The 23,197-nt window shown below is 42.1% G+C and overlaps 1 protein-coding gene across 3 annotated transcripts in view; it reads right to left on the minus strand.

Moving 5' to 3' along the window:
• plxna2 (plexin A2) overlaps positions 1-23,197 on the minus strand; it is a 160,804-nt gene that overhangs the window by 43,863 nt on the left and 93,744 nt on the right. For all 3 annotated transcript variants that reach the window (XM_026153904.1, XM_026153903.1, XM_026153905.1), the window contains exons 6-12: positions 16,400-16,523; positions 13,707-13,860; positions 11,539-11,635; positions 9,847-9,961; positions 8,575-8,775; positions 7,799-7,895; positions 7,333-7,532 (exon numbers count right to left, since the gene is read on the minus strand). In XM_026153904.1, coding sequence (XP_026009689.1) covers positions 7,333-7,532; positions 7,799-7,895; positions 8,575-8,775; positions 9,847-9,961; positions 11,539-11,635; positions 13,707-13,860; positions 16,400-16,523 — 988 coding nt within the window. The remainder of the gene's footprint in view (positions 1-7,332; positions 7,533-7,798; positions 7,896-8,574; positions 8,776-9,846; positions 9,962-11,538; positions 11,636-13,706; positions 13,861-16,399; positions 16,524-23,197) is intronic.

The raw sequence follows: 23,197 nt of genomic DNA on the forward strand, positions 1-23,197 counted from the left end.
GTTAAAATGTGGCATTATACCCATCCACACACCATGCATACATAATCACCAGTGAATACAAAGGTTTTTTTTCTTTTGCAATTTCGTTCTCCTGCAACAGCAAATCTTTTTAAAAAAAGGAACTTTGGGATAAAGACGAAGCTGTTTTTAACACTCAGCAAAGCCACCTGCTCAGAATCTACCCTGCTTAACATGGATGTTAAATCTAACAAGGGGGGATACTAATGATTAGCGAAGACCACCTACTCATAAAATGCAATATGGCTGCCCAGCATGACCTTGGCACAGGGTGGCACAGTGCCTTCTGTGCTGCAGAGTCCTGTTGAGGCACCAACCTGGCCATCACACAGCCATTTAAACACAAGAGGACAAGATAAGGAGGAGGAGTAAAAACAAAAACGAGAACACAGAATGAAATGGAAAAAAGGTTAGAAAAAAAAGACCAAAAGAGTAGGCAATACTGTGCAGTCACCAAAGGAATACAGAAAAACCAAGAGAGGAGGGCAGCAGGGAGGATAGACTGTCACTTTGCTGTGTGGGGCTGCTATGCAAACAATCAATACGCTATTACTGACCATGCAAGCAGAAGGGAAAAAACAAGAGTCAGTTGTACCCGCTCACTGAACTGCAAACCCCCACGTGATGGCAACCCTTTAAGACTTGCTGTACACCCTCTATCCCCACCCCCAACACCCACTAGGGCATTGCGGCTTCCGTGTGGGATGCTGGCATTGTAATCTAGATTCAGTGGACATTAATTGCTCTGGATGTAAAGTAAGTGTGTCACTGCAACGCCTGAGGGGCCTGAATACATGAATCTTTTAGCACTGCTTGGGCATGCAGGGTATAGAAGGGGGGAACATAATGGCTAAATATATCCATGTCAGGCGATGGCAGCAGCTATTCGAGTAGACTTAGTGATGGTTACATAAGCAACGTGAGGGCCTGTGAGAAAACAAGGGAGGGGAAAAAAAGAAAGGAAAAGCACGAAGAGGAAGGGAATGGAAGAAAGAAGAGTGAAAATGGGGTGAGCAGCGGGGGGAAGTGGACGCAGTTTCGGTCCCATCAGACAAGACGGGTGACAGGTGAGGCAGGGACGGTGACAGGACAGCAGTGCTGTATCACAGACGGGCATGCTAAAAGCTTGGGAGTCCTCCTCCTTCTACTTAGAGACTGAAATGGACACTTCCCATGGTGGACCAAGGACATGATGATAGTCCAGTTCACGCAGAAAACCCATTTTCCTGAGTTCCCCACTGACAGACAGAGCCTTGATTCATCTGGATCATGGAAAAAAACTATCACTTCAAAGATGCACCAGGCTGTGAGGCATAAGAGAACTTCTGCTCTTTGTCTTTGTGTCTGCATTTCTAACACATACAAAGGAACCAGATCTATAAAGATTTTTTTTTTGTTTACAAGACTGATTTGATTGCCAATCACATTAGTTCTAATGGTCTTTATAGACAAATAAAAGTAGTCATATATACTATCATCTGGTAGCATAGGTTTGTGTTTATATTTCACTGCAAAATTATCTTGTTTGCATCACTCTCTTTGTTTTCTTCCCATCCATCATCTTATCTCCCCAGGCCATGTGACACATCTTCCTCTTCCTCTAGTTTGCTTGTTTTGCTTTACCAAACTGTATTTCAGAAGGGAAAAGGAAGCGTTGCTGGTCATGCACACACACGCCCTTCTGCCCCAGCTCCCTTTTCCCACCCAGTGCTGCCATGCCATGCTCCCTATGTAATCCTTTTAGCAGCAGTGCTGCTGCCCGCCTGGCATTGTCACACTGTCAATAGAGGGTAATTCCCAGCAAACAGGCAGTCAGCTTGCAAGCCACTCTCCCTGCTCCTACTCATGCAGTCGCTCTGGCATAATGTATCTCTCTCTGGCCAAAAGACCATGAAAAGAATAAATGAAAAAACACTAGAATCATTAGAGATAAAAATGCATGGCTTAAGTAAAAAAAAAAAAAAAAAGACATTCTGATGTACAAGAATTCAATTTCCAGAAAAAAAAATGCTGGCTAGTTTTGAGAAGACACCTTGTTATTCTGAGAAATAACAAAAACTATGGCGACAGAGAGAAATGGGCTTCAATGTGAATAACCTGGGGCTGTCTGTCAGCGTGGTGCTGACATATTCAGCTGAAGTAATGGCGGGGAAAGATGTGCTGATGCAGCCAATGCTAAACTCAATACATAGAGCAGAGTGCAATACACCAACCGAGCTGCCTTCGGGCTATGCAAGCCAAGCATGTCACTGTAACTACGGCAGCTGACCGAGCCCGGTGGAATTCAGCAATAATAATATTCCTCATTTACTATTAAAATCTATAATACGAAAAAAATCTACTGTATGTTCATTATTATCTACTTTCAATAAAGCTTAGATATACAGGGAGTGCAGAATTATTAGGCAAATGAGTATTTTGTCCACGTCATCCTCCTCATGCATGTTGTCCTACTCCAAGCTGTATAGGCTCGAAAGCCTACTACCAATTAAGCATATTAGGTGATGTGCATCTCTGTAATGAGAAGGGGTGTGGTCTAATGACATCAACACCCTATATCAGGTGTGCATAATTATTAGGCAACTTCCTTTCCTTTATTTGTTTTTTGTTAAGTTGCCTAATAATTATGCACAGTAATAGTCACCTGCACACACAGATATCCCCCTAAAATAGCTAAAACTAAAAACAAACTAAAAACTACTTCCAAAAACATTCAGCTTTGATATTAATGAGTTTTTTGGGTTCGTTGAGAACATGGTTGTTGTTCAATAATAAAATTATTCCTCAAAAATACAACTTGCCTAATAATTCTGCACTCCCTGTATAGGATACGATCTTTTTATGCCCTTAAAAACACCACAGTGGGAGATTTCTGTTTTTCCCAAAGCTCTATGTTTGGCTTTTGAAATTAAACAACCTTTGATATCATTTAGAAGCTTGCAGATAATCTCTTTGTCTTGCCACTCAGACTAATTCTTAGCTCAGACTAATTCTAGCATGTCACATTTAATTGTGAGAAGCATTTAATGGGCTTGATAAAACCCCACTGATCGCTTGTTCCAGAACAAACTGCATCCTAAATACTTTATAGAGTCTTGAATGTCTTGTAATAGGCTAAGACATATTGGTTACAATAAAAATGAGCATGAGGGTGGGAATGGATGTTTGTATCTGTGTGTGCCTGTATGTCTGTGTCTATATGTCAGGTTGGGTGTCAGGCGCCACCTCTCTGGGGACATCTCAGGCCCTCCAAGGTTTGGAGGCCTATCTCCCCCTACCACCACTTCCCCTGCCAGTGGCGGACCCCCTCAGACATCGGTGCGTTGGTGGTTCTTTGTGTCCGGGGATGGGCGTCCAGGTACACACCGGCTCACTCCTTGGTGGCCGCTTATCGGGGCCTGGAGCCTGGGGCTCGCTCGGGCCACTTCGGAGGTGGGGTGCCCCCGGCCTCTCGGCCTGGGGCTCGGTCACTCTGGCACAGCTGGCTGCCAGCGGAGCTCACCGGCGCGTCACTGCAAGTCCCCCTGGCTTCTGCTCCGCGGCTGCTGAGTGAGCCCTCATCTGGGACTCTCCTCAGCTCTTTCTGGGACAGTGGCGCGGCTGCCCCTCTGTTGGTCTTCCTTGGTCTCTTGTGTTCTGGGGGCCTCTGGATGTCTGGAGTTTTGATCTCCTCCACACCTGCTTCACGCCCTGGAGGACGGGGCTGTGGCCCCCCCACACCCTCTAGCAGATTATTACATGAAGGAACCTTTTAAAAAACAAAAAACAAGCGCGTCCATGCTCACAGGTGTACACACGGGTGATCACACCCACAAACTACACCCTTTTTGGCTCCTACCTCAAAGCACACTGTGTTCTGTTGATCTTATGTGCTGCACAATAATGTTTAACATTTAGTATTTACTGTCATATTCCCATATATCATTGTGATGTTGTTTATTCTATTACTCTTGTTCTCTTCTGCTTGCTTTCTTTTTTCTTTCTCAGCAGGTGATCCAGGTGATTGATATATGCATTTTTTTTTCTCTGCCCGTTCTGTTGGTTTTTGTCTTTTGCCCTTCTCCCCCGTCCCTCTTCTCAGCTGTTTCTCTTTCCCTCTTTCTTTCTCCCCTTCTTTCCCCCAGTCAAGCCTGTCCCGTATTCAGTAAGTGAAAATAAAATAAACAATAAAAGGTGAATCAAATGGACCATTACGGCAAGGCTGGTCAGTTTAGTAAAGTAAATCCGTTGGGCATCTTTCTTTGCCTTTAGACAACAATTCTGATGGCAAAAGAGCCAAACGGGACAGGCAAAAAAAAAAAACAAAAAAAAACAAAAAACCCACAATAAAAATGAGCTGAAAACAAGTAAAAAACAAAAGAAGACTATGTAAAAAAAAAAAAAACAAGACCTGTGATTTGAATGGGGAATTGTAACCTATCATCTGGTTTGCATGTGAATCTGTGGGGTGCTGAGCAATATTTTATTCTTCAGCTGGCAGATTTAATAAAGGTCAGCATCCATACAGTACAGAAGCACTCTCGGGGTTACAGCAGTAAGCAGAGTTCAGTTGTAGTCTGATAACAGCTGACAGGCCTGCTATCCCCGTGGAGTTCAAAATATCAACAAAAAGCATGCATTCACTTGCATGTTTGAGGAAGAAAGAGAAAAAAGGAATCCCATATTTTTTCTTTCCTAAGGCTATAGCTAGATGTTTATATTTACTGTCACTAGAGGCAGGGGAGCTTCTTTGCTATACAGTTAACTCATACAGAAACCACGGCCGAAGCGTATTGAGGAAACGCCTTTCATATGCCCATCTAACTCCCAGCTTCATTTGATGTTGTTCCCTCTGCTGTTAGCAGGGGCTTACATCTCTTCAATATTAATGGCCCGTGGTGGGAGGCACCGTGGCACTTAATAGAAACATTAATTATTCAAAAGGCCTATCTTGTGGAAGGCACATCTACTAATGTGTTAGTATGTATACAAATCAGCTCTTGATGGGGGCTTTGGTGCATACAATCAAAACCAAATTTATTAATAAATTCAGCCCAACAGGGGGATGTCGGCTTCTTAAAGAAACTGTAATCACTGAGAGACGGGAGGGGGGTGGGGGCGGGGGGGTGCTAGGACGACGCACGAATGATGAGCGCCGGCTTCACTACCAATGATGAGTAGAAAATAGGTGTGTCTGTCTGAAGTACATGCTCACGCAGAGTTGATTTTGCCACCTACAGCCATAAACAGATCTGATTTTAGATTGGCCTCAGGAGCCCCCCACGCCCAAACTTCCCCCCCTACTCCCCGGCTCCTTTGTTCTTCCCACCTTTGATGACTTTACATCTCCCCCTCAGTCTTTTGTTGTCTTGCTTGAATCGTTTCACCTCACCCAAACCATTCATACTTTCACAAGTGTAGTTTTTTATTTTTCTTCCACTTAAACGGAAAGACTGACCGTGTAGCTCTGCTTCTGTAATATATTGTCAATCACTGGTTTTTGATAGAAGTGCTAATTGAAGAATAATATAAAAATAATAATTATGCCAGTCATTTCCCCTGTGAGCTTTTTCCTTTGGCTTGCCATGTCATTTCAAAACCGGTTTGTTACATTCTATAGTTTTCAGATTTGCTTTTGACATCATTGCTTAAACATTGGACAACTGATGGATGCAGTATAGATATAGTAATGCAAGGTTCTCAATGTTTAAGCTTACTTTTGGTTACATGTTTTATTTATTGCTTCTTTTGTGCTCTTCACTATTGCAAGTCCCATTGCATGATGTGTCAAAGTCTCAAACTCATCATATTGGATGTAATTTGGCAAAAAGAGTCAGAAACAGTTAAACACAGAGACACAAGAACAAAAAACATGGAGGTATAAGACAGCAGGGAAAAGAAAAAAGAAGATCGGTCGGACTTCATCAGCTTGCCTATTTTTCGTGATTATTTGCGTGTAGTATAGCAAATCAATTACCCAAGTTGTTAGCTTCAGTTTTTAATTGGCTAGAGTTACATGTGGGTATGTAGTGGAGGAAAAAGAAGCTAAATGAATAAATGTGGAGGCAGATAGGTCTGGTAGGTTAACCACAATGCACTGGTGTGTTACCAAGCTAATTAAATAGTCGGCCCCTCCTGGCCTGACTCCTCTGTGACAGCAGACCGACAGTGGGGGCTTTGAGTAAGCAAAGGTCTGCTTGTGGAAAACAAATAAGCACTTCCAGGTCATGATCCCGATCTTGCTGATGTGGAGGACATCCAGCTATTGGGTTCTAGTCATGTCTGTGAAAATTCAGCATGACAGAAAAAACAAGAAGGAGCACCGCTCATTCACTTGGTTATGGATGCAAAGATAATTTAAAAAAAAACTACGATTACTTGCTTGTGAAATTCCCTTTTTAACAGTTATTGGTGCCAAAGAAACTTTCAAAGGGCTGGAATAACCTTGTGTGAGGACAAAAGACATTAAAATCTATGAGCAGGGAGCTGTGCCTATGCACAAAGAGAAAGCAGATGTCAAAGAGACAGCCCTTTAAAACTACAAATCTCAAGCTCTATTTCTGTGCGTGCATGTATTTGTGTGTCCTTGCCCTTGGATAAGTCCTGAAGATGAAAAGAACTCTCATAAGAATAAGCACCTGCGAGTATAACACATATAGCCGCACAGGTACATAAACAGCCATACATATAATTTTTGTTTTTAAGCAAATAAAGATAGATAAACACAGAAAAAGAAAAGGCAAGATAAAAGGACAGACAGAAAGGCAACAAACATTTAAGGATGTGCAGGCATTTGGTGGGCCAAGCACAGTAGGGAGCCTATTGAAGGTTTATTCTCATTCTTTCTGAGTCCACACAAAACCAAAGTAGAGTAGAACAGCTGCTTCTCATGCAACACCTTGTTCTATCTTGTACAAGATAAAAATTTTAATTTATCAGAGGTCCTATCCATCTCTTTAAAGAATCCCGCTATTACCGCTTCAACTTAAATGTTAAAAAACAGCATGCCAGAGTCAAGTGTATTCTTATTCTGCTGCAATTTAGTGATCATGATGTGCTTTGGAGAATACCGAACAGGTTTTTCACTTTGTAACTGCCTTGCCACTGGCACAGATGACAATGTCTTATTAAGCCGTTTTAAGCTGTCTGAGCTGTTAACTTTGAATTTTAAGTATACTTCTACAGTCTCAGCTGAGCGCCTCATGACCCTCTGTGAAAGAACTGTGACAAGATGCAAGACACACCTTGCAACGGAAGCTGATAATTACATATCGATTGACCGCTGGATCTGTGTGGGCAGGTAGGAAGGACAGACGAGGGATTATAGGTACTGACCTCAGTGATGCGTGGGTTGGTACACTTCACATTCTTGCTGGACAGGTTCAGCCAGCGGGTTGTGTAAGGGTTGATGGGGGGGCAGTGGTGCCTCAGTGTACACCTTCCCTCACCACTGCACCAGCCACACTGGAATTTCCTCTCTGCCTTTAGACACATGCCGCAGCTGTCCCGCTGGGCTGCACACTTGTACAAGTGCACTGTGGGATGACATGGGCAATACAGTGAACATACCAATAAGTATTGCTGTTATTGTTAAAAGGAAAACTGGTAGATAGTCTGCTATGAGTAAAATATTTTTCAAATTTCTTAAATACTCTACAAATGATTTGACATGAATACATACAAATGCTTTTGTGACCTCTCACAAAAAAATGGAATATTTGCACCAACAAAAATATCCCAAAAATGACAGCGTCCATCCTATTTTCTAGCAGATATTGACATCAGCATCTTTTGTTCTTACCTTTAATATTTTCTGGGTTGTCAATAATAAAGTTGCCGTTCCACACCACTGAGAAATCCACAGGAAGCTCACTGATTTTCATTCCTTCATACAGATACTAGAGGCCACAGAGTGATGAAGAGGGAGAAAGAGATAGAGATTGGGATAGAAGCAGAAAAGAGAGGAGGATTTCAATGGGAAGTCTGGGAATTTGAATCCCCGTGAACCCAAGTGGAGACAGTACTGTGTCCTTCCAATATTACCCCATACTTACATCATCTCAGTATCTGAGGAGCAGACAAAGTGAAAAGCCACAAGATATGGGACAGCTGGGCAGGAGCTTGAGCTTCCCTCTGGCCTTTATTGATGCTGTGCTTAACTGCCTCCCATGCGCTTAATTCTAGCCTGACTTTCATTGCCCAAGTGTGTTTTTGTGTTTGTGTTTGTGTGTGTGCAGGAGAGAGCGAAAGACTGGAAAGTAAAACATGCATGCCTGTGGTACCTCTGGGAATATACTACAGAAGTCAGCAGTATATTGACTTCTGAAGGCAGACTCGTGCTACAGTCTTCTTCTGTATAATTATCTATGATGATGGCTACTATTTCTCCACTAACTAAATAACATACACACACACACAAGCATACACATGGTATGGGATTCAGGCCATTATCTGTTTTTGTATACAGTATTTAAAATGTGTGCGTAATTATATAATGGAGAATTACAGACAAATCAAATTACACATCATCAATTTCACTCATATTGTCTCAATGTGAAAAGGCACCGCACAACCTACCGAACTGTTCTGGCACTGTACACTGGAGCTGTTGAAGCGGAGGGCAGTGACTCGGTGGCTGACCCCCTGGATGTGCAGGACGCACTCATAGCCCCGCTGACCAGACTGGGGCTGTGGCAGATTCTTGGCCTTCAGGGTTATAGGCTTCACCTCGCCTGCTGGGATCAGAATTTCCTCAGAGCGCACTAGCTGGGGACAGTCCTGGAAGGATAAAGCAGAGAGGGTCCACGAAAAAGAAAAACGTTCCACTTTCATGTTTAGCAAGACAAGGAGAACAAAAGAACTTTGCAATAATGGTGAAAAAGGAGGATGATTATAAGTAGGAAACACAATATGTGGAATTAATGTGGAAATTAATTCTAAGTTAGAATTTATAACTGATTTCTGTGACCTTGGAAAGCTATGAGCTGCGTTGAAATACACATTCTCAAGAGAGGAATTATGAAACTGCTCAATTCGTCAAAACTGAGAATGGTATCAGTAGTCAGTGGTTTAAAGTATTCAGTAATAATGGAGGTCGTTGCTATTTGAAATACTCTGAGAAAACTGCCTTTATGGCTTTACACAATGAAGCTTCACTCTTAATGGCCTTTAGCTTTGTGAATCTTTACATCTCAAGTCAATTAAAGTATAGATACAATATCATAAGGCGATATTCAAATATACCTTTAGATTGTAGGGTTGCTAAAATAAAATAGCTGTTCCTGATGTCATAGAGAAAGGCTGGTCTTAATTCATAATTGTGAGTACTGCATCTAATCTTACCACTGAAGCTCTGTGTGCCATGCACAGCAAATACATATGAACTGAGGCAATGCAAGCGGGCTACTCATATATGTACAGAAGAGGGATTATTAACAAGTTTTTTTTAATACAAGTGAATGGGTTTAAATGAATAAAGGCAAACACTTAAAATCCCAGTAGTGTAAATGTGCATAGCTAGTGACATAGTGATCATTATTGATGTGGTCAAAATGATCTTGTGTCATTGTTAAGACATGTTAAGCTCAGTAACTCCAAGGATAATAGACTGTTAATTGCTATTGCAGAGAACAAGAGCTCTGAATGAGTAGCACCACTTCAGAAATAGAAAAGCTTAGATGGCTGTCTTTCTGAAGACATGCCCTGAGGCTGACACAGAGCTGAAACGCAGTGCAGGAGGCAGGTAGAAAGAAACCAAGTGCAAATATGCAAAAGGAAGGGTGAAAGAGAGAGAGGAAAAGATGGATTAGGTTATAAGTCCGTGTGTCTGTGCATGTGTGTTCCACCAACCTCAGAAGCGTTGACCCGTCCCTCCTGGAAGGAACAGCTGGAGGGGTCATGGGTGCACAAGTTGCGGTATTTGCACCAGTGGCACCGGAAGGCACTGTTCACACATGACAGACACCTGCAGGAACACACAAACACACACATGCGCACACACTGAGTGAAAGGGGGAAAAAAAAAAGAACAGTGCAGTCAAGGAGGGACAACGAGTTTGCCAAAGTAGGGGGAAGTGCCACATAGGAAATGAGTTCATGTCCCAAGTGGGCACCTGCTGTTGTTGTGCCCTTGTGGTTGGCACAGTACCTAATAGCTGCTAGGCCAAATTCTCCCTGCATACATTTTCCTCTACCATATATTAATACGTGTGACATGTGTGAATAGGACACCACAATCACAATAAGAAAGAGAGAGATGGAGAGGTGGAGTGTTATACTAGTAAGATAGCAGTAATGAGGATAAACGTGCACTTTCCAACACTGTATATAGAAACTATATAGATGAACAGAAGGTGAGATGAGTCAAAACAAGAATGGCCAAAGAAAACCAGTTGATGGGAAAATACTAGGTACAAGACATGCTATTCTGCATGTTACTAAAGCAAACCAAGGCAAGCACAGCACTCACTTTTAATAGACTGTGATGAGATTTTACTGTGCTATGTATTTTTGAGCAGTTGTTCAAAAGGGGTGGGCTGGGGGGGTTGTCACAACTGGTTCTCTCTTTCGTTGTCTCCTTTTTGCACATATGCTCATTGTGAAATATTATCACTGAGGCAAAAATCATCAGAGTGATCTCTGTCAAGAAGCCTAATTTGAATGAATCGGGCTGATTCACTATCAGGAATATACAGGGAACGATATGTGCAATAAGAGGGAAGTAACAGGAGGTGGCATTACTGAAAGGATGGTGTATGCCCTTTTCAAATGTATGCATATTTCTTCGCGTGTGTGGCTGTGTGCACTCTGTTTGTCATCAGTGATTAACTGAGCTGATGTGAGAGTTGGTAATTGCATTCTGTGCTACTCAGGCAAGGTTCTCAAATAGCAATATGAAGAGAAAGGAGACAAAACACGAAGAGAGAGATGCAGAGTAACACTGCCTGCTTTTATCTAGCAAAGGAGACAATGGCTAAAACATTTTGTTTTAATGTCAAGGGGAGAGTCAAAGGATAATTTGACATGGTAGGATTCCTGAACCCCTGTGATACCCTTTCTCAACTACTCTCAATTCAGTGATACTCCCAAGTCAATGAGGCCTTTGAATCTCACACAAACAGAATCTGCCACACTGGAATGAAGCAAGCAATTGCAAAGGCACCGCAGACACTAAGATCTCCAATCCAGGGATTCAATTCAACATCACTCAATCAGGGACAGACATGGCATGAAAATGGGCATGAAATCCCCACAGAAGGCCTGTTAGGCAGAAAGCAGAGTGTTTTGTAGTTGAGCATGTTTGAAAAGAATGCTTCATTAACAACACAACACAGATTCTTCCTGTGTGGACCGCAGGGAACAGCAAGCGATCAGATTACATTAATTTTTACAGGGGATATTTTTAGGGGACTGGGGCAGGCTAACGTTAAAGACAAATAGTGATTAAAGTCCCACAGCACTGATTCGGTGGTTTCGGGCAGCAGCTCTGGGCATTGTTCTTGTCAAAAAAAGAAAATGAATGGACTCAGAGAGCGATACTCACAGTTGGTGGACACTGCAGTTGTAAAATTTGACCTCTGTGCTGATAAGCATCTGACCGGTCTCCTTAGAATTCAACCTCAGTTCAACGCCTGACCAATCTGAAAGAGAGGAGACACGACATCAACCTTTATTTAATCTTTTACTGTTACAGAGCAGTGAATATGTTCGCACTGTTTGCGTAGTTGTGAACAGCAGACTGATTTTAGTTTTAGGCTTATTAATATTTTTGAAACGAAGGTTGTTAGCACACATACACACATCACTTAGAAAGGTATTTCTTGTGTAGTATTGCATATATTTAAATATGTAACATGAAGGAATACTGCTTGCATTGAGCCTGTGAAAATTAAATACCTGAATTTCAATCTCATACAGAACCATTTAATCAGATCCAAATTTATTTACCTTCACTTTGCTGAACAGAGCTCTGACTGTGTTTTGTGAAAAAAAAAAGCCACATTATCTCTCTCTATCAGAACACCAGCTCCATAAATATGTGCAAGTGTCTGTTTGTATGTGTCGAGCAGCCTGAATTTCAGATGACATTCAGTGAGTAGGAGGGCTGACTGACCCTTAGTGCTCTGTTCTCTCCACAGCACCTGTTGGGAATCAGGATTTGTTTCACACAAGTCTCTATAGCAGGCACATAACAGACTTCTACTAGTACATATTTGTCTCACAGGATCTGATAAAGTCATATAGAGGTCATATCTGCACAAAACTTCATCTAAGACCATTTTATTTAGTGGACAAGGGTGCCAGCTATTTTCTTTAACGAGTTCAGTGTCTTCACAGTTTATCCTGACCTCTTCTCCTGCCCCTTCACATAATTGTATTTTAATTTGGCCTCTCTCCTGTATTTTCCATCAGTCTCCACCTTCCAAGTCTTGATCTCCCCTCCCCCTCTTCCTTTCTCCTTTCTTTCCTCTGTTCTCCTCAGATCAAGTCACCACGGCACAATCAGTGTTGATGTGCAACAGACAGAAGACTTGCTAGGGGGACAGGTGACGGAGGTCAGGAGGAGGTGGCCTCAGGGGAAAGCATGTGAAGTAAAAACAAAGGTATAAACAGCTGGATGGATAGCTTGATGGATGGAGGAAGGTCTTACAGGGGGGATTGGCTGACATTTACCTGGGGGAGAACATTCATATTAGTGCCTGATGCACTTGTCCCCATGGGAGTTCTGGGCAAACAGGTCTGTCATTTACTCACAGGAAAGAGGATTACCAACCCCCCAAAACACACATTGACTTCCATACACTGCATATTATATATTATTCAGGCAGTTTAGTTTTGTTATCCTGCAGCCATCTTTCCTTGCAAACAAGAGGCATTTATTGTCAAACAACAGATGTTAATATTCACAATGATATACACATTTGCAAATAAATGAATGCCTGAGCCAGAGTGATATATTTGTGCCCTGTATTTACAATAGAAGTTCATGAGATTTCCAACAATCATATAAGAGAGGTTATTGGCATACCTTTACACAAGATCTAAAAGCAGTCTTCCTTGTTTATTCCAAAGAAGGTGTCATGTGACATGCTTGTTTTGTGGAGTTCAATAAAATTAGCCAATTTCAAACTTTCAAATTCATCAGGTACCAGTGGAGGTAAAGAGCAAACACACTGTCTATGCCTTGGCTATGCAAAGACTGGAATCCATCAAATCAACTTACTCCCTCTAATTGATCCCTGACTGAAGAGTAGACCATAGGGAATGGTCTACGGTTAGACCATGGACTAGTGTTAGTCCATCCCCTATTAGGCAAATCTAAGGCCAGACATTAAGTGCAACGTAGCTGGACCACAGGCCAGGGGATCTAATTTGGATCCTCAAGCAGATTTAAAGTAGCCGGGGTCATGTGTTAGCACAGTTCACAGCAAAACAACCTGAATCCTGTGGGTGCTTGTTATTTAGACAGCCCCTGAATAAACTGGGAGTGCTGGATCACTAAATATGTTTCAGAGTTTGTACACGTGCAGCTGAACAGTTAGCCCAGAGATTTGTAAATGAGAGGGAGGGACATATCAGAATCCAGCAAAGGCTGTGTTTTGATGAGCGTATTGTTGACTGCACAGGAAAATAAGCATTTTCACAACTAAGCCATTCATCAGCTGGCATTGCATACATGGTAATATATGTGTGTCTGTTTCCTGTATCTACCTTGGTCAGTGGGGATGAGGGGGACATCTTTAGCAGCAGGAGATTTGCAGAGTATCTGGTTGCCATTGACCTGGCCCTCTACTTCTGTCAAGTTGCCAAACGAGCAGGTGATGCCGGCAGAAAGGTCTGGTACGTCGCTCACCTTCACTAGCAGCTGCAGATGGTGTGAGACATGACAATGTTCTTAGTAATGAAGTTTGTTGTACACATTTTTTTGAGAATGGATCAAAATGGACACTAACACTAATGAAAACAGATAAAAAATTGGTAAAAATTTCCTAAAACTTCCCCATACCTGGAGCTGATTTAGAAGACTAATGCGTGATACATCAGATAGGGGAAAACACATAACCAACATTAACAGTTGCATCTTTGATAAACAAGACATGAAAATCTGAGATGAAATTATAAAAGGAGACAGTGGCTTAAATTCAGCAGCTCTAGTCAGGATGAGAAAAGAAAACACTGCTGTTGGCAAAGCTGTCCGTCCACTTTGCCAAGAACTGTTTCTGCATCTTAAAAACAGCATAATAAGGGAAAAAAGGTTTATTTAGAAGCTAATCTTATTTGTTTCTAGAAGGCATCATTCCAGAGGTAAATATCATGACCCACTCAGAAGCAGTAGAAGCTACATGGAGGAAAAAATGGGGAAAAAATATCACATGGCAAATTCTACTTTTTCTTTTACCTTTCTTTAGTATTTAGAAGGTGAGACAGATACAGGAAAAAATACACACAGAGACACTCACATATGAGATGCACTACACAAGTGCCGATGCACATAAAGGCGATTGAAGTCATTCTCTGGAGAGCAGTGACACTGTGGCTGGAGCATTCAGCTGCTGTTCCTATAAATAAATGTATTCTGTGCAGGGTGTGTGATCTGGCTCTCTAGCCAAGAGAGGCAGTCTGGATAATTATCACCATGGCATTTCACAGCCTTGTTCCATTAGCTGTTATTTTTGGGCCATACCGTTTGAAGTTTCTCTTTGTTTTATCTGCCTCTCACTAAACACCGCAGGGCTACTGGGACAGGCAAGGCAGCTGAGCAGCTTAACTGTAGGTCTTTTAAGAGATGCTGACTGTCTCAGTGGCTGACTACACTGCCTCCCTCGTTAGCTGGCTTGTTCTGTTACCCATCAAGAGGATGGATGATTTCTTTTATTTTTTTTCTGCTGAGGACCTCTTGTCTTTCCCTGTTTTACTTTCACCATGTTTGTGTTGCTTCACTCTGAGGTGTCAGAGAGATCCTTGATTACAGCAATCACAGCAATCAATGTCTTTTGTTCAATGCAGAATTCCCTGAGTAACCTCTCTACAATAATTAGCTCTCATCGTCCTCAGACACACATATACAGATAAACACTCAAAAATTGCTTATGCAGAAATTGTCTCACACACAAAAACACAGACACAGTAAGCTATTGCACAAAATAAGCTTGTTTCTGAGAGTTAAGATTTTGCTCTTTTCGTTTGCTGGCTTCCTTTCACCACGATGGTGGTGGGGGTTTTTGCTGCTTGGCAGTCACCATAATTGGTTGCAGATTTCAGCAAAGGTAATTTCATTGTTTTCACTGCCTTTTCTATCTGTCCTGGTGCCCACTTCAAGAAGCTGCGTTGTCATGGTGATAGCAGTCTACCTCTGTGGAATTTGTGAACTGTGTGAATTTGAGTGTTTTGTGGTTGGTCAGATGACCCCGTTTCTGATATGACAGCAAAACGGGGGGGTTGGTGAAACTGTTAAAATGTAATAAACTGCTGTTTGCAAAGTGGACAACGGGGGCCAGGTATGCTGAGCATTGGCTTGAGGGTGAGATATAATGTGGTGCAGGGTGAGTCAGTGCAAGAGCCAACTGCATGTTAACAAGATTTTTATTTTTTTTATGTTTAACCACATAAATTAAAAGGTCAGCTCACCAAAATACATGGAAGAAAATGTGTTGTCAATTAATCTATAAAGATGTCTGGAGAGGAGTGCTAAAGAGATCTTCTTGGTTCTTGGTTTTTTACTTGCAATAAAATCCCAAGAAATCATTTAAAAATCTGTAATGCAGCTACTCTCAGCTTAAAGATTCACATTTCAGTCCACTTAAATTGTTCTGAACAGCACAAAAGTATTTCATGTATCCTAATACATCTATAAGTCAGTGTCTTACATCTCATACCATTTCAAACCAAAGACATTTTTCTGAACAGGATGTGCATAAAATGACCCATTAATAGTGTGGATTGTGCATAGATGTACAACAATCTCCAGAATCTGGACAGGCAGATCCTTTCACTGTTGATCTTTGCGTGCTTTTACTGAATCCGTGTAGAAATACTGTACTGTACTCAACTGCACTCGGACAACTTTAACGCCTACACACCCACCCACACAAACATGTCTTGGCACACATATTGACTGCTCTGTAAAAAGTGAGCATATGTATGCTGAAACGCCCACGTAAAGCCCTTATGAACCTTCCCATCTAATGTTTATGCATCAACCAAACTCAAGACTAGATGAACAGCTATGTGGGATCGTTTAAAAACTTCTGCTTTTGTTGCGTGGGTTGGAAATACGTAGATAGCAGCTAATTTTTCATTTTTGACTTTGCAAGCAGTGGTTGATATTGCAGGTATGTTGTATACTGTGTGTAGGATTATGCATATGTGTGAGCGAGTGCTTGTTTGTTTGTGTGCAGACTTACATGTACGCTAGGTTCTGAGACTGCAATGCTGTCTGGATACACGGTTGCCTTCACACACTGATTGAGCGAAGCAGCAAAACGGTACGGCTCATCTGCACGTTCACATCGATTCCTTTGAGAGCATCTGAACAGAGAGGAGAAAGGACCGAGATAGAAAGAAGTTACTGATATTTGCTTTTCAATGCCATCAGTGATATTATACAGCACTGAAAAAAATATGCGCGTTGGATATGATAGGAAATAGAGGAAAAACAACTTATTCCATGAATAAAAAGTTACAAGAAAAAAAAAGTGCCGCCAAAGGGATGTGCAATGAAAATATGTGAAAATGAAACTTACAATTATAATGTAACAATTATGACTGGAGGGCAAATGAGAAATTGTGACAATTTTAAACTCCTTCCAAAAACAGACGGAAGAAAGGAAGCATGAGGATTGTCAAAGATGGTGAAGACTGTGTAGGGAAAGGAATATTAAACAATGCTGTAACAGAAATAAAACAAATATCCCGCAGCAGTGCTGTAGGGAGATGTAACACTGTCACTGTCTCAACACATTAATAGCCAACTTTTGTCACCAGCCACTATATGGGCACTTACGAGTCCATAATCATCCACCTTTCGATGTTTCCCATGCTTGTTTTAGGACATCTGAACAGATCAGTAATAACCTACAAAAAAAAATAAAAATCACACCAAACCCTTGGGGCTTCTTTGCTCACTTTTCCTTGTTTTGTGCTTTTCTGTGTTAGTCATCCAGATTTGTTTATTTTGTGATGATCAAGGCTGTAAATGTGACATGCTCTACATTCTGGCTACAAGTTATGTTGCTGTTAACAGACTGTGTTTCTCTCTTGTTCCGCTAAACAGATGGCAGGCTGAAAAATTATTTTAAACATTTTTGCTGTCTTATTGGATTGGTTAAAAAAAACAGTTACAAAATAGCTCATTCTCAAAGATATCTTATGAAACTCACATCATTAATAACAGCTGATCTCTATTATAAACATGTAGGTGACTGGCTATGCATTCCCAATAAACTGCAGCGACAAGTGGTGGCACAGAAGTGGATGCACAACACAGCTAGATTGCTTCCTTCAATCTCAGCATAACTCTGTAGATGTAACTAGTACAAATTACAAGGCGTTCTCTCATAAGAGATCTTAATGGTCAGACTGCGTATCAAGTATCACAAGAAACTGCCACATCTCTCATTAAAACTGTGCCACCTCCCACCACTTATTAAAACTGTGCGGTCTCTCCATCCCATTACACCAAAGCCTCTCTATCCTCATCCAACCCAGTTATAGTGTCTGGCTAACTGGCTGACTGGTCACAGTAGCTCTAATTGGACTCTAAAGGGTCAGCTGCTGTCCATGGTGCTGATGTGCCACTACAAGCTCTGCTATTCTCTCCTGGTTGCTCTGTGCGTGTGTGTGTTGTGTGTTGCACTGTGTGCTCCGCACCGTGTGCTCTGCGCCGTATCATGCTTCTTAACCACATACTCTCACATATACTGACTCCAAGCTACATCTTCATCCACAGCCTCTGTGTGCAATTATGTTGTCAGAAGTCCACACTACTAGGCACACCAAGACACACACACACACTAATATTCCAAGCACTCCCTAGGGAATTTAGAGAGCAGAAAAGTGTGGAATTATTATAGTAGTGAGAAATCTCCCACTGGGAAAGGAGGGTCACTGCAGCACTTTTTGATGATGATCACCTGCTTTTCCCCTTCACTACTTTGGTAACTATACTTTTTAATATTGATGGTTTTTTTCTTACTTTACCTTTTCATTTTACACATTTGACCGCACCGCTGGTTCATTTGCCTCGGTCTTTCTCTTCCCCTCCGTCTCTCTCGCTATTATCGGCCCAAGACACTCCTTTTTGTCTTATTCTAATACAAGTTGAAATTAGTACACCTTTCTTAGGCAAGGTATTACTCTGCCTGCAATTTGGTGATTCTTTTACATTCACAATGGCAGGAGAAAATGATACTTAATGTGCTTTCAGGTGTGGGCTGCGGCACGATGTTTTATGCATGTCTCCAAGCTGTATGGGTACAGATGCAAAAACCTGGGCAGTCATTAACTGACAAAAAGCTCTGCATTGATTTTCCTCAATGTGAATCTCTCTCTCTCTCTTTTTTTTTTTTTTTAAATAAAATTCATTTCAGTGGGGTGAAGTAAGATGAGAGCGCAGCAAGGGGGTGAGGCAGCGGGGGTGGAAGGCGTGCAGGATGGCAGCTGTTGCCATGGTTTCAGGAGATGGCCATTATCTCTGTGTAGTTAGAAGCTGACCCCTTGCCTCTCTCATTAGCTGAAGTGCATGCCACTGAGTGTTGACTACAATCCTGCCTTCCTCATATTCCCCCTTCTGACCTCCTGCCTTGTAGATCTCCCTTTTTCTCCTGTCAGTCAGTAGTTTCACTCATGCTTAGTGTCCCATCACTTCATACAACAAGTGTTCTCTAATGCACATCTTCCATATGCAAAGATGGACAAATATGTTTATCTTTTTCAATTTCCTGTAATAAGCAACTGAAAACTATTTTATTCCAGCCAGAGCTAGCGGCGTCAGATTTTGGTTAGGCTCCTTAAGCCCTGTCCAGGGTGCTGAAGTAGCTGCATGCACCATCATTAGCTCTCTCTGGTATCAACAAGTCTTCTGCAGAATACAAAAGAAGTTGTGAGTGGCAGTCCCATTTTGTGCAACCATGGGAGGTGAGTTGCTAAAATGCACCCTAAAATTGAGTGGAGAATATTGTTTACTACTGTAGCAGTGTGTTCGGGCTACACCGTTGTTCAGGGTGTAAATCTGACATAGTATATGCAATCTAATTCACTTTTAGAAACTTATATCTAATGTACAGTGTAAGGTGTAGTGTTGGCCGAGGAAGCAATTTCTATAGTTGGTAGGGGTTAGGATAGCAGACGCCAGAAATTGGGGTCCATTCCACCAATGTCTGCATCTTATTCTGTTGCCTTGGAGAGGAAATTACACCGTCATCTCTTCTCCACCTTGTCTTGACAGACACACAGACGCACGACTGGTAGAGAGCATCATCCCTGCATACAAACTAAAACAGACACATACGAGGGCATGGCCACATACAAATCATGTATACTCAAACCCTCTGGAAATTACATGTGCATAATAGCATACAGTGCCTTGCACTTAATCTTTCACACATTTAATAGACAGCATCGAATAATAACATAAACACACGTATGCACACACTATGGTCTTGACAGCAGAGAGCAGGAGAGCCAGGCCACCGGGAAAGATTGCCGTCCTTCCATCCCTCCTCCCTTTCCCCTACAACATCTTCAGTGTGAAGACCTGTCTGATTGTAGCTCTTGGTGTGAGCACCGTGTTTAAAAACAGGAGGAGAGAACAGAGGGGGAGCCACTTTAAAATCACCTTCCCGTTCCACCTCCCCTCATGAGAGACAGACGACATAAGGCTGCGGAATTTAAAAGCACAACAGGCATGCTTTGGTGGCAGGGCAGGGGGATTGGGGAAAGGAGTACAGCGGGAAGCTATAAAGGATGTACAGAGAGACTTAACTGGATGTATATTGAATATTTGATGAGCTTAACAAAGCTTTACTAGTTTTAAGAGGCAACCCATAATGTTAGAGAATTGCTGGCAGGATTTGCTTTGAATGGGAACCTAGACTGGGGACTGTGTGCTTCATCAAATAAACTTGTTAATGTAAATGTGCATAAAGGCTGACTGCACTGGGTCTTTGGCTTCTTAATATGAAAAGCAGACTCAATAGGTGAGCAGGGATATGTCAGGCTGTGCTGTACTGTGCTGGGTTGCTCTCTGTGTGACACACACATAGCTGCACACCCCTTCTTCAGTGTTTTATCCTCACTTGAACTTATCCAGTCCATTTGTTTCTTACTGGTCCATTTTTAAAGTATAGGAATACATTTAAACTTCAAGAAGTACTAAAGGAAGTGAAAAGGGAAATAGTAAACTCCTCAGGGCTTTGGCTGACATGTACTTTGAAACCCAGAGTTCATGTCAGGGGTCAAACCAACCACTGTAGCTCTTAGCCTGTCTCCAGTGGTGACTGATAATGTCACAGCAGGGCACTGCCCAAAGGACCCAGAACACATCAAGACCACATCTCATTCAGTGTATCTTGAAGATCTTGAAACTACTGTGGTGTAAATTCAGTGTGTTTATACAAAACAAGAACAGTAGAGCACCCATGGTCAGATGAACAAACATGTCAAGGTTTATGCAAACCCAGAGAATTTATAAAGAGACCATTCCTCAGTGCTCAGCATCAAGCTATAGCTTTTCTTGTGTGGGCTGAGCAGAGAGCAAAAGAGAAAAAGGGAAAAAGTCAGTGGAAGCATTGCAGAGACGGAAGCATCTCAAAAAGAAAATCAATGAGCAAGCAAGAGATACACAGTAGGTTGTTAGGATCATTAACTGTATAATATGTTGCCTGCCTACATATACTGTACACACTGGTGCAGTATTTCTGCATGTTGCCAACCTGTATTAGCTCTAGTTGCTAGGAATCTATGGAAATATCGATAGATCTGCATGTTTGTGATCGATATCTCATTAGGCACAATTGGGAAGATGGATGCAGCTTCCCCCTGACTGCTAACTGAGGCTTTGGCTGATGAGTTGGCCATTAGACACACAATCTGACATTCACAATGGACTGAGGCAGCCATTTTCATTGCTAGTCTAATTGGTGTTGCCACTGTGAAATTAGAGGAAATTTTATGGTCGTTGGGTGACACAATTTGCAGCGAAGTAATAAACATGCCACATAAACTAGGGAACAATAATTTAAGAAATAAGTTTGTGGGGTTTTGTGTGTGTGTCTGTGTGTGTGTTTTAGCAAACATGCATGCAACGCCAAATATGACTATTTTCTAGGTTGATGTTTCCTGCTTCAATATATGCTGAACACCCACAACTTTAAAACCAATGACAGAAAAGTAAATAATACTAATCCTCTTGTTACACTGTACCGCCCAGCTGGAAAGCCTTTGGTATTGATATTTGCATGGGTGTTACCTACTGTTGCAGGCCATTCACAACCCCCCAAAGGCAATAATATTCCCAAGGAAGATTATATGGACTACTACATCATAAAAACAGCTTAAAAAGTCAAATTTGATTCCCGAGCATGACCGCCAACCAAACGTCCGAGGTCACGATTCAAATGAGCAACAACAGGATGCAAAGGAACAAGCCCAGTCCAGAGAGGTCCCATTCCCTGAGCCACAGGACCCAATAGATCCACTGCTAGACAGGTAGACAGGCAGGTACCTGACCCAAAATGTTTTGTGGTTTACTGAAACAGATTTGGGTGGATTAGCCACATACAGTCAGACACTAATGCCGTGTAGTAGTGACATATTATTCTACTCAGAATAAAATGCTGACTCATTCTCTGCTGGAGTCTACTATACTTCTACCCTTTAAGCTGTCACCCTCACAACAAACACTCATTTTGACACAGAGAACGGAATTCCTTATGCTTATAATACATTACCGCAACCAGTCACTGATTACAACATTAGTAATACTGCAAACATTATTTAATACTATAATGGTAAAAAATTTAACCTTGAACCTGGTACCCTTTTGGACATAACTCAAACTTGTTACTAATCCTGACAAATCTCAACAAAACCATTCAGCCTCTCCCGGAATGTTGGAGTGAGTTGAGAGGATGGAAAGAGACGGAGTGATATGGGACATTTTGAGATGGAAAAGCCTCTTTTGGGCATGATTAGAGAGCTAATCTAACAGCAGCGAGATGCAGGCTAAGGGAGGGAGAGGGAAGGGGGGCGGGAGGGGAGCATCACCATAACGCCATGTTTTTGGATTGTGGTCAGACGAAGGCTGAACTACCCATTCACAGGACAGCGACTGAAGAGCGCTCGAGATGATGAGCTCCCTTTGAGCAGCAATCAAAATGCTGCTCCGTTTTGTCGGCCGATGAGTGTACGAGAGCATCAAACACTCTCTCCCTCTTTCATTCTTCCCTGCTCATTCTTATCCTCACTCTTTTTTTCCCTTTTTGGTCTTCGTGCATTCAGTGAATGCCTAGCAGCTGCTGGTAATTAAAGGACTTTAGAGTCTCACACCACATTGGATCAGAGGTAGAAGAAAGAGAGTAGAAAGACAGGGAAGACAGAAATGCCACTTCTGGTCATCTCAGTGCCTCCCTCTCCCTCTGCAACATTCTCTCCTCCTCATCATTGCTAGCCAAACTAATGTCTCTCCGTGTTCCTAATTAGCCACCTTAGAATGCCGCACTTCAATGAGCATGCACATGCAAACATAAAGGAAATAGTAGTGGGTTGCGGGGCAGGAGTTGGAGAAGAAAAGAGGATGGATATCGTGGATGACAGCTGTAGAAGGAAGGAGGAGGGTGATCAAAGCAAGGGGTGTTTATATGTGGCAAGCCAACCATCTCTGGAGTGTGGAAGGGCTGATTCCAGAGGGGAGAGTGTCTAAATAGGAGACAGCAGTGAGCCACACTGGGCTGAGGAGATCAGTAGAGTTGAATAGTTTAGAGACTAGCTTTGCTATTTGGGTAGTGGGGAAGATGCAAACATGGAAAGAGGGAAAGATAATTTCACAAAATCAACAATGGCTTAGACATGGATGACAGAGAATTGGAAAAATTGAGGGAAACGGGGGATGATGGAAGAGGAATCACAGCTGAGGAAAGAAAGAAGGCTGGCAAGAAATTTAATTTCTGGGTGTCTGGGATGAGGGGGGTGCTTCACCAGAAGGG

This window comes from Astatotilapia calliptera, chromosome 20, assembly GCF_900246225.1.
Source record: "Astatotilapia calliptera chromosome 20, fAstCal1.2, whole genome shotgun sequence".
NCBI lineage: Eukaryota > Metazoa > Chordata > Actinopteri > Cichliformes > Cichlidae > Astatotilapia > Astatotilapia calliptera.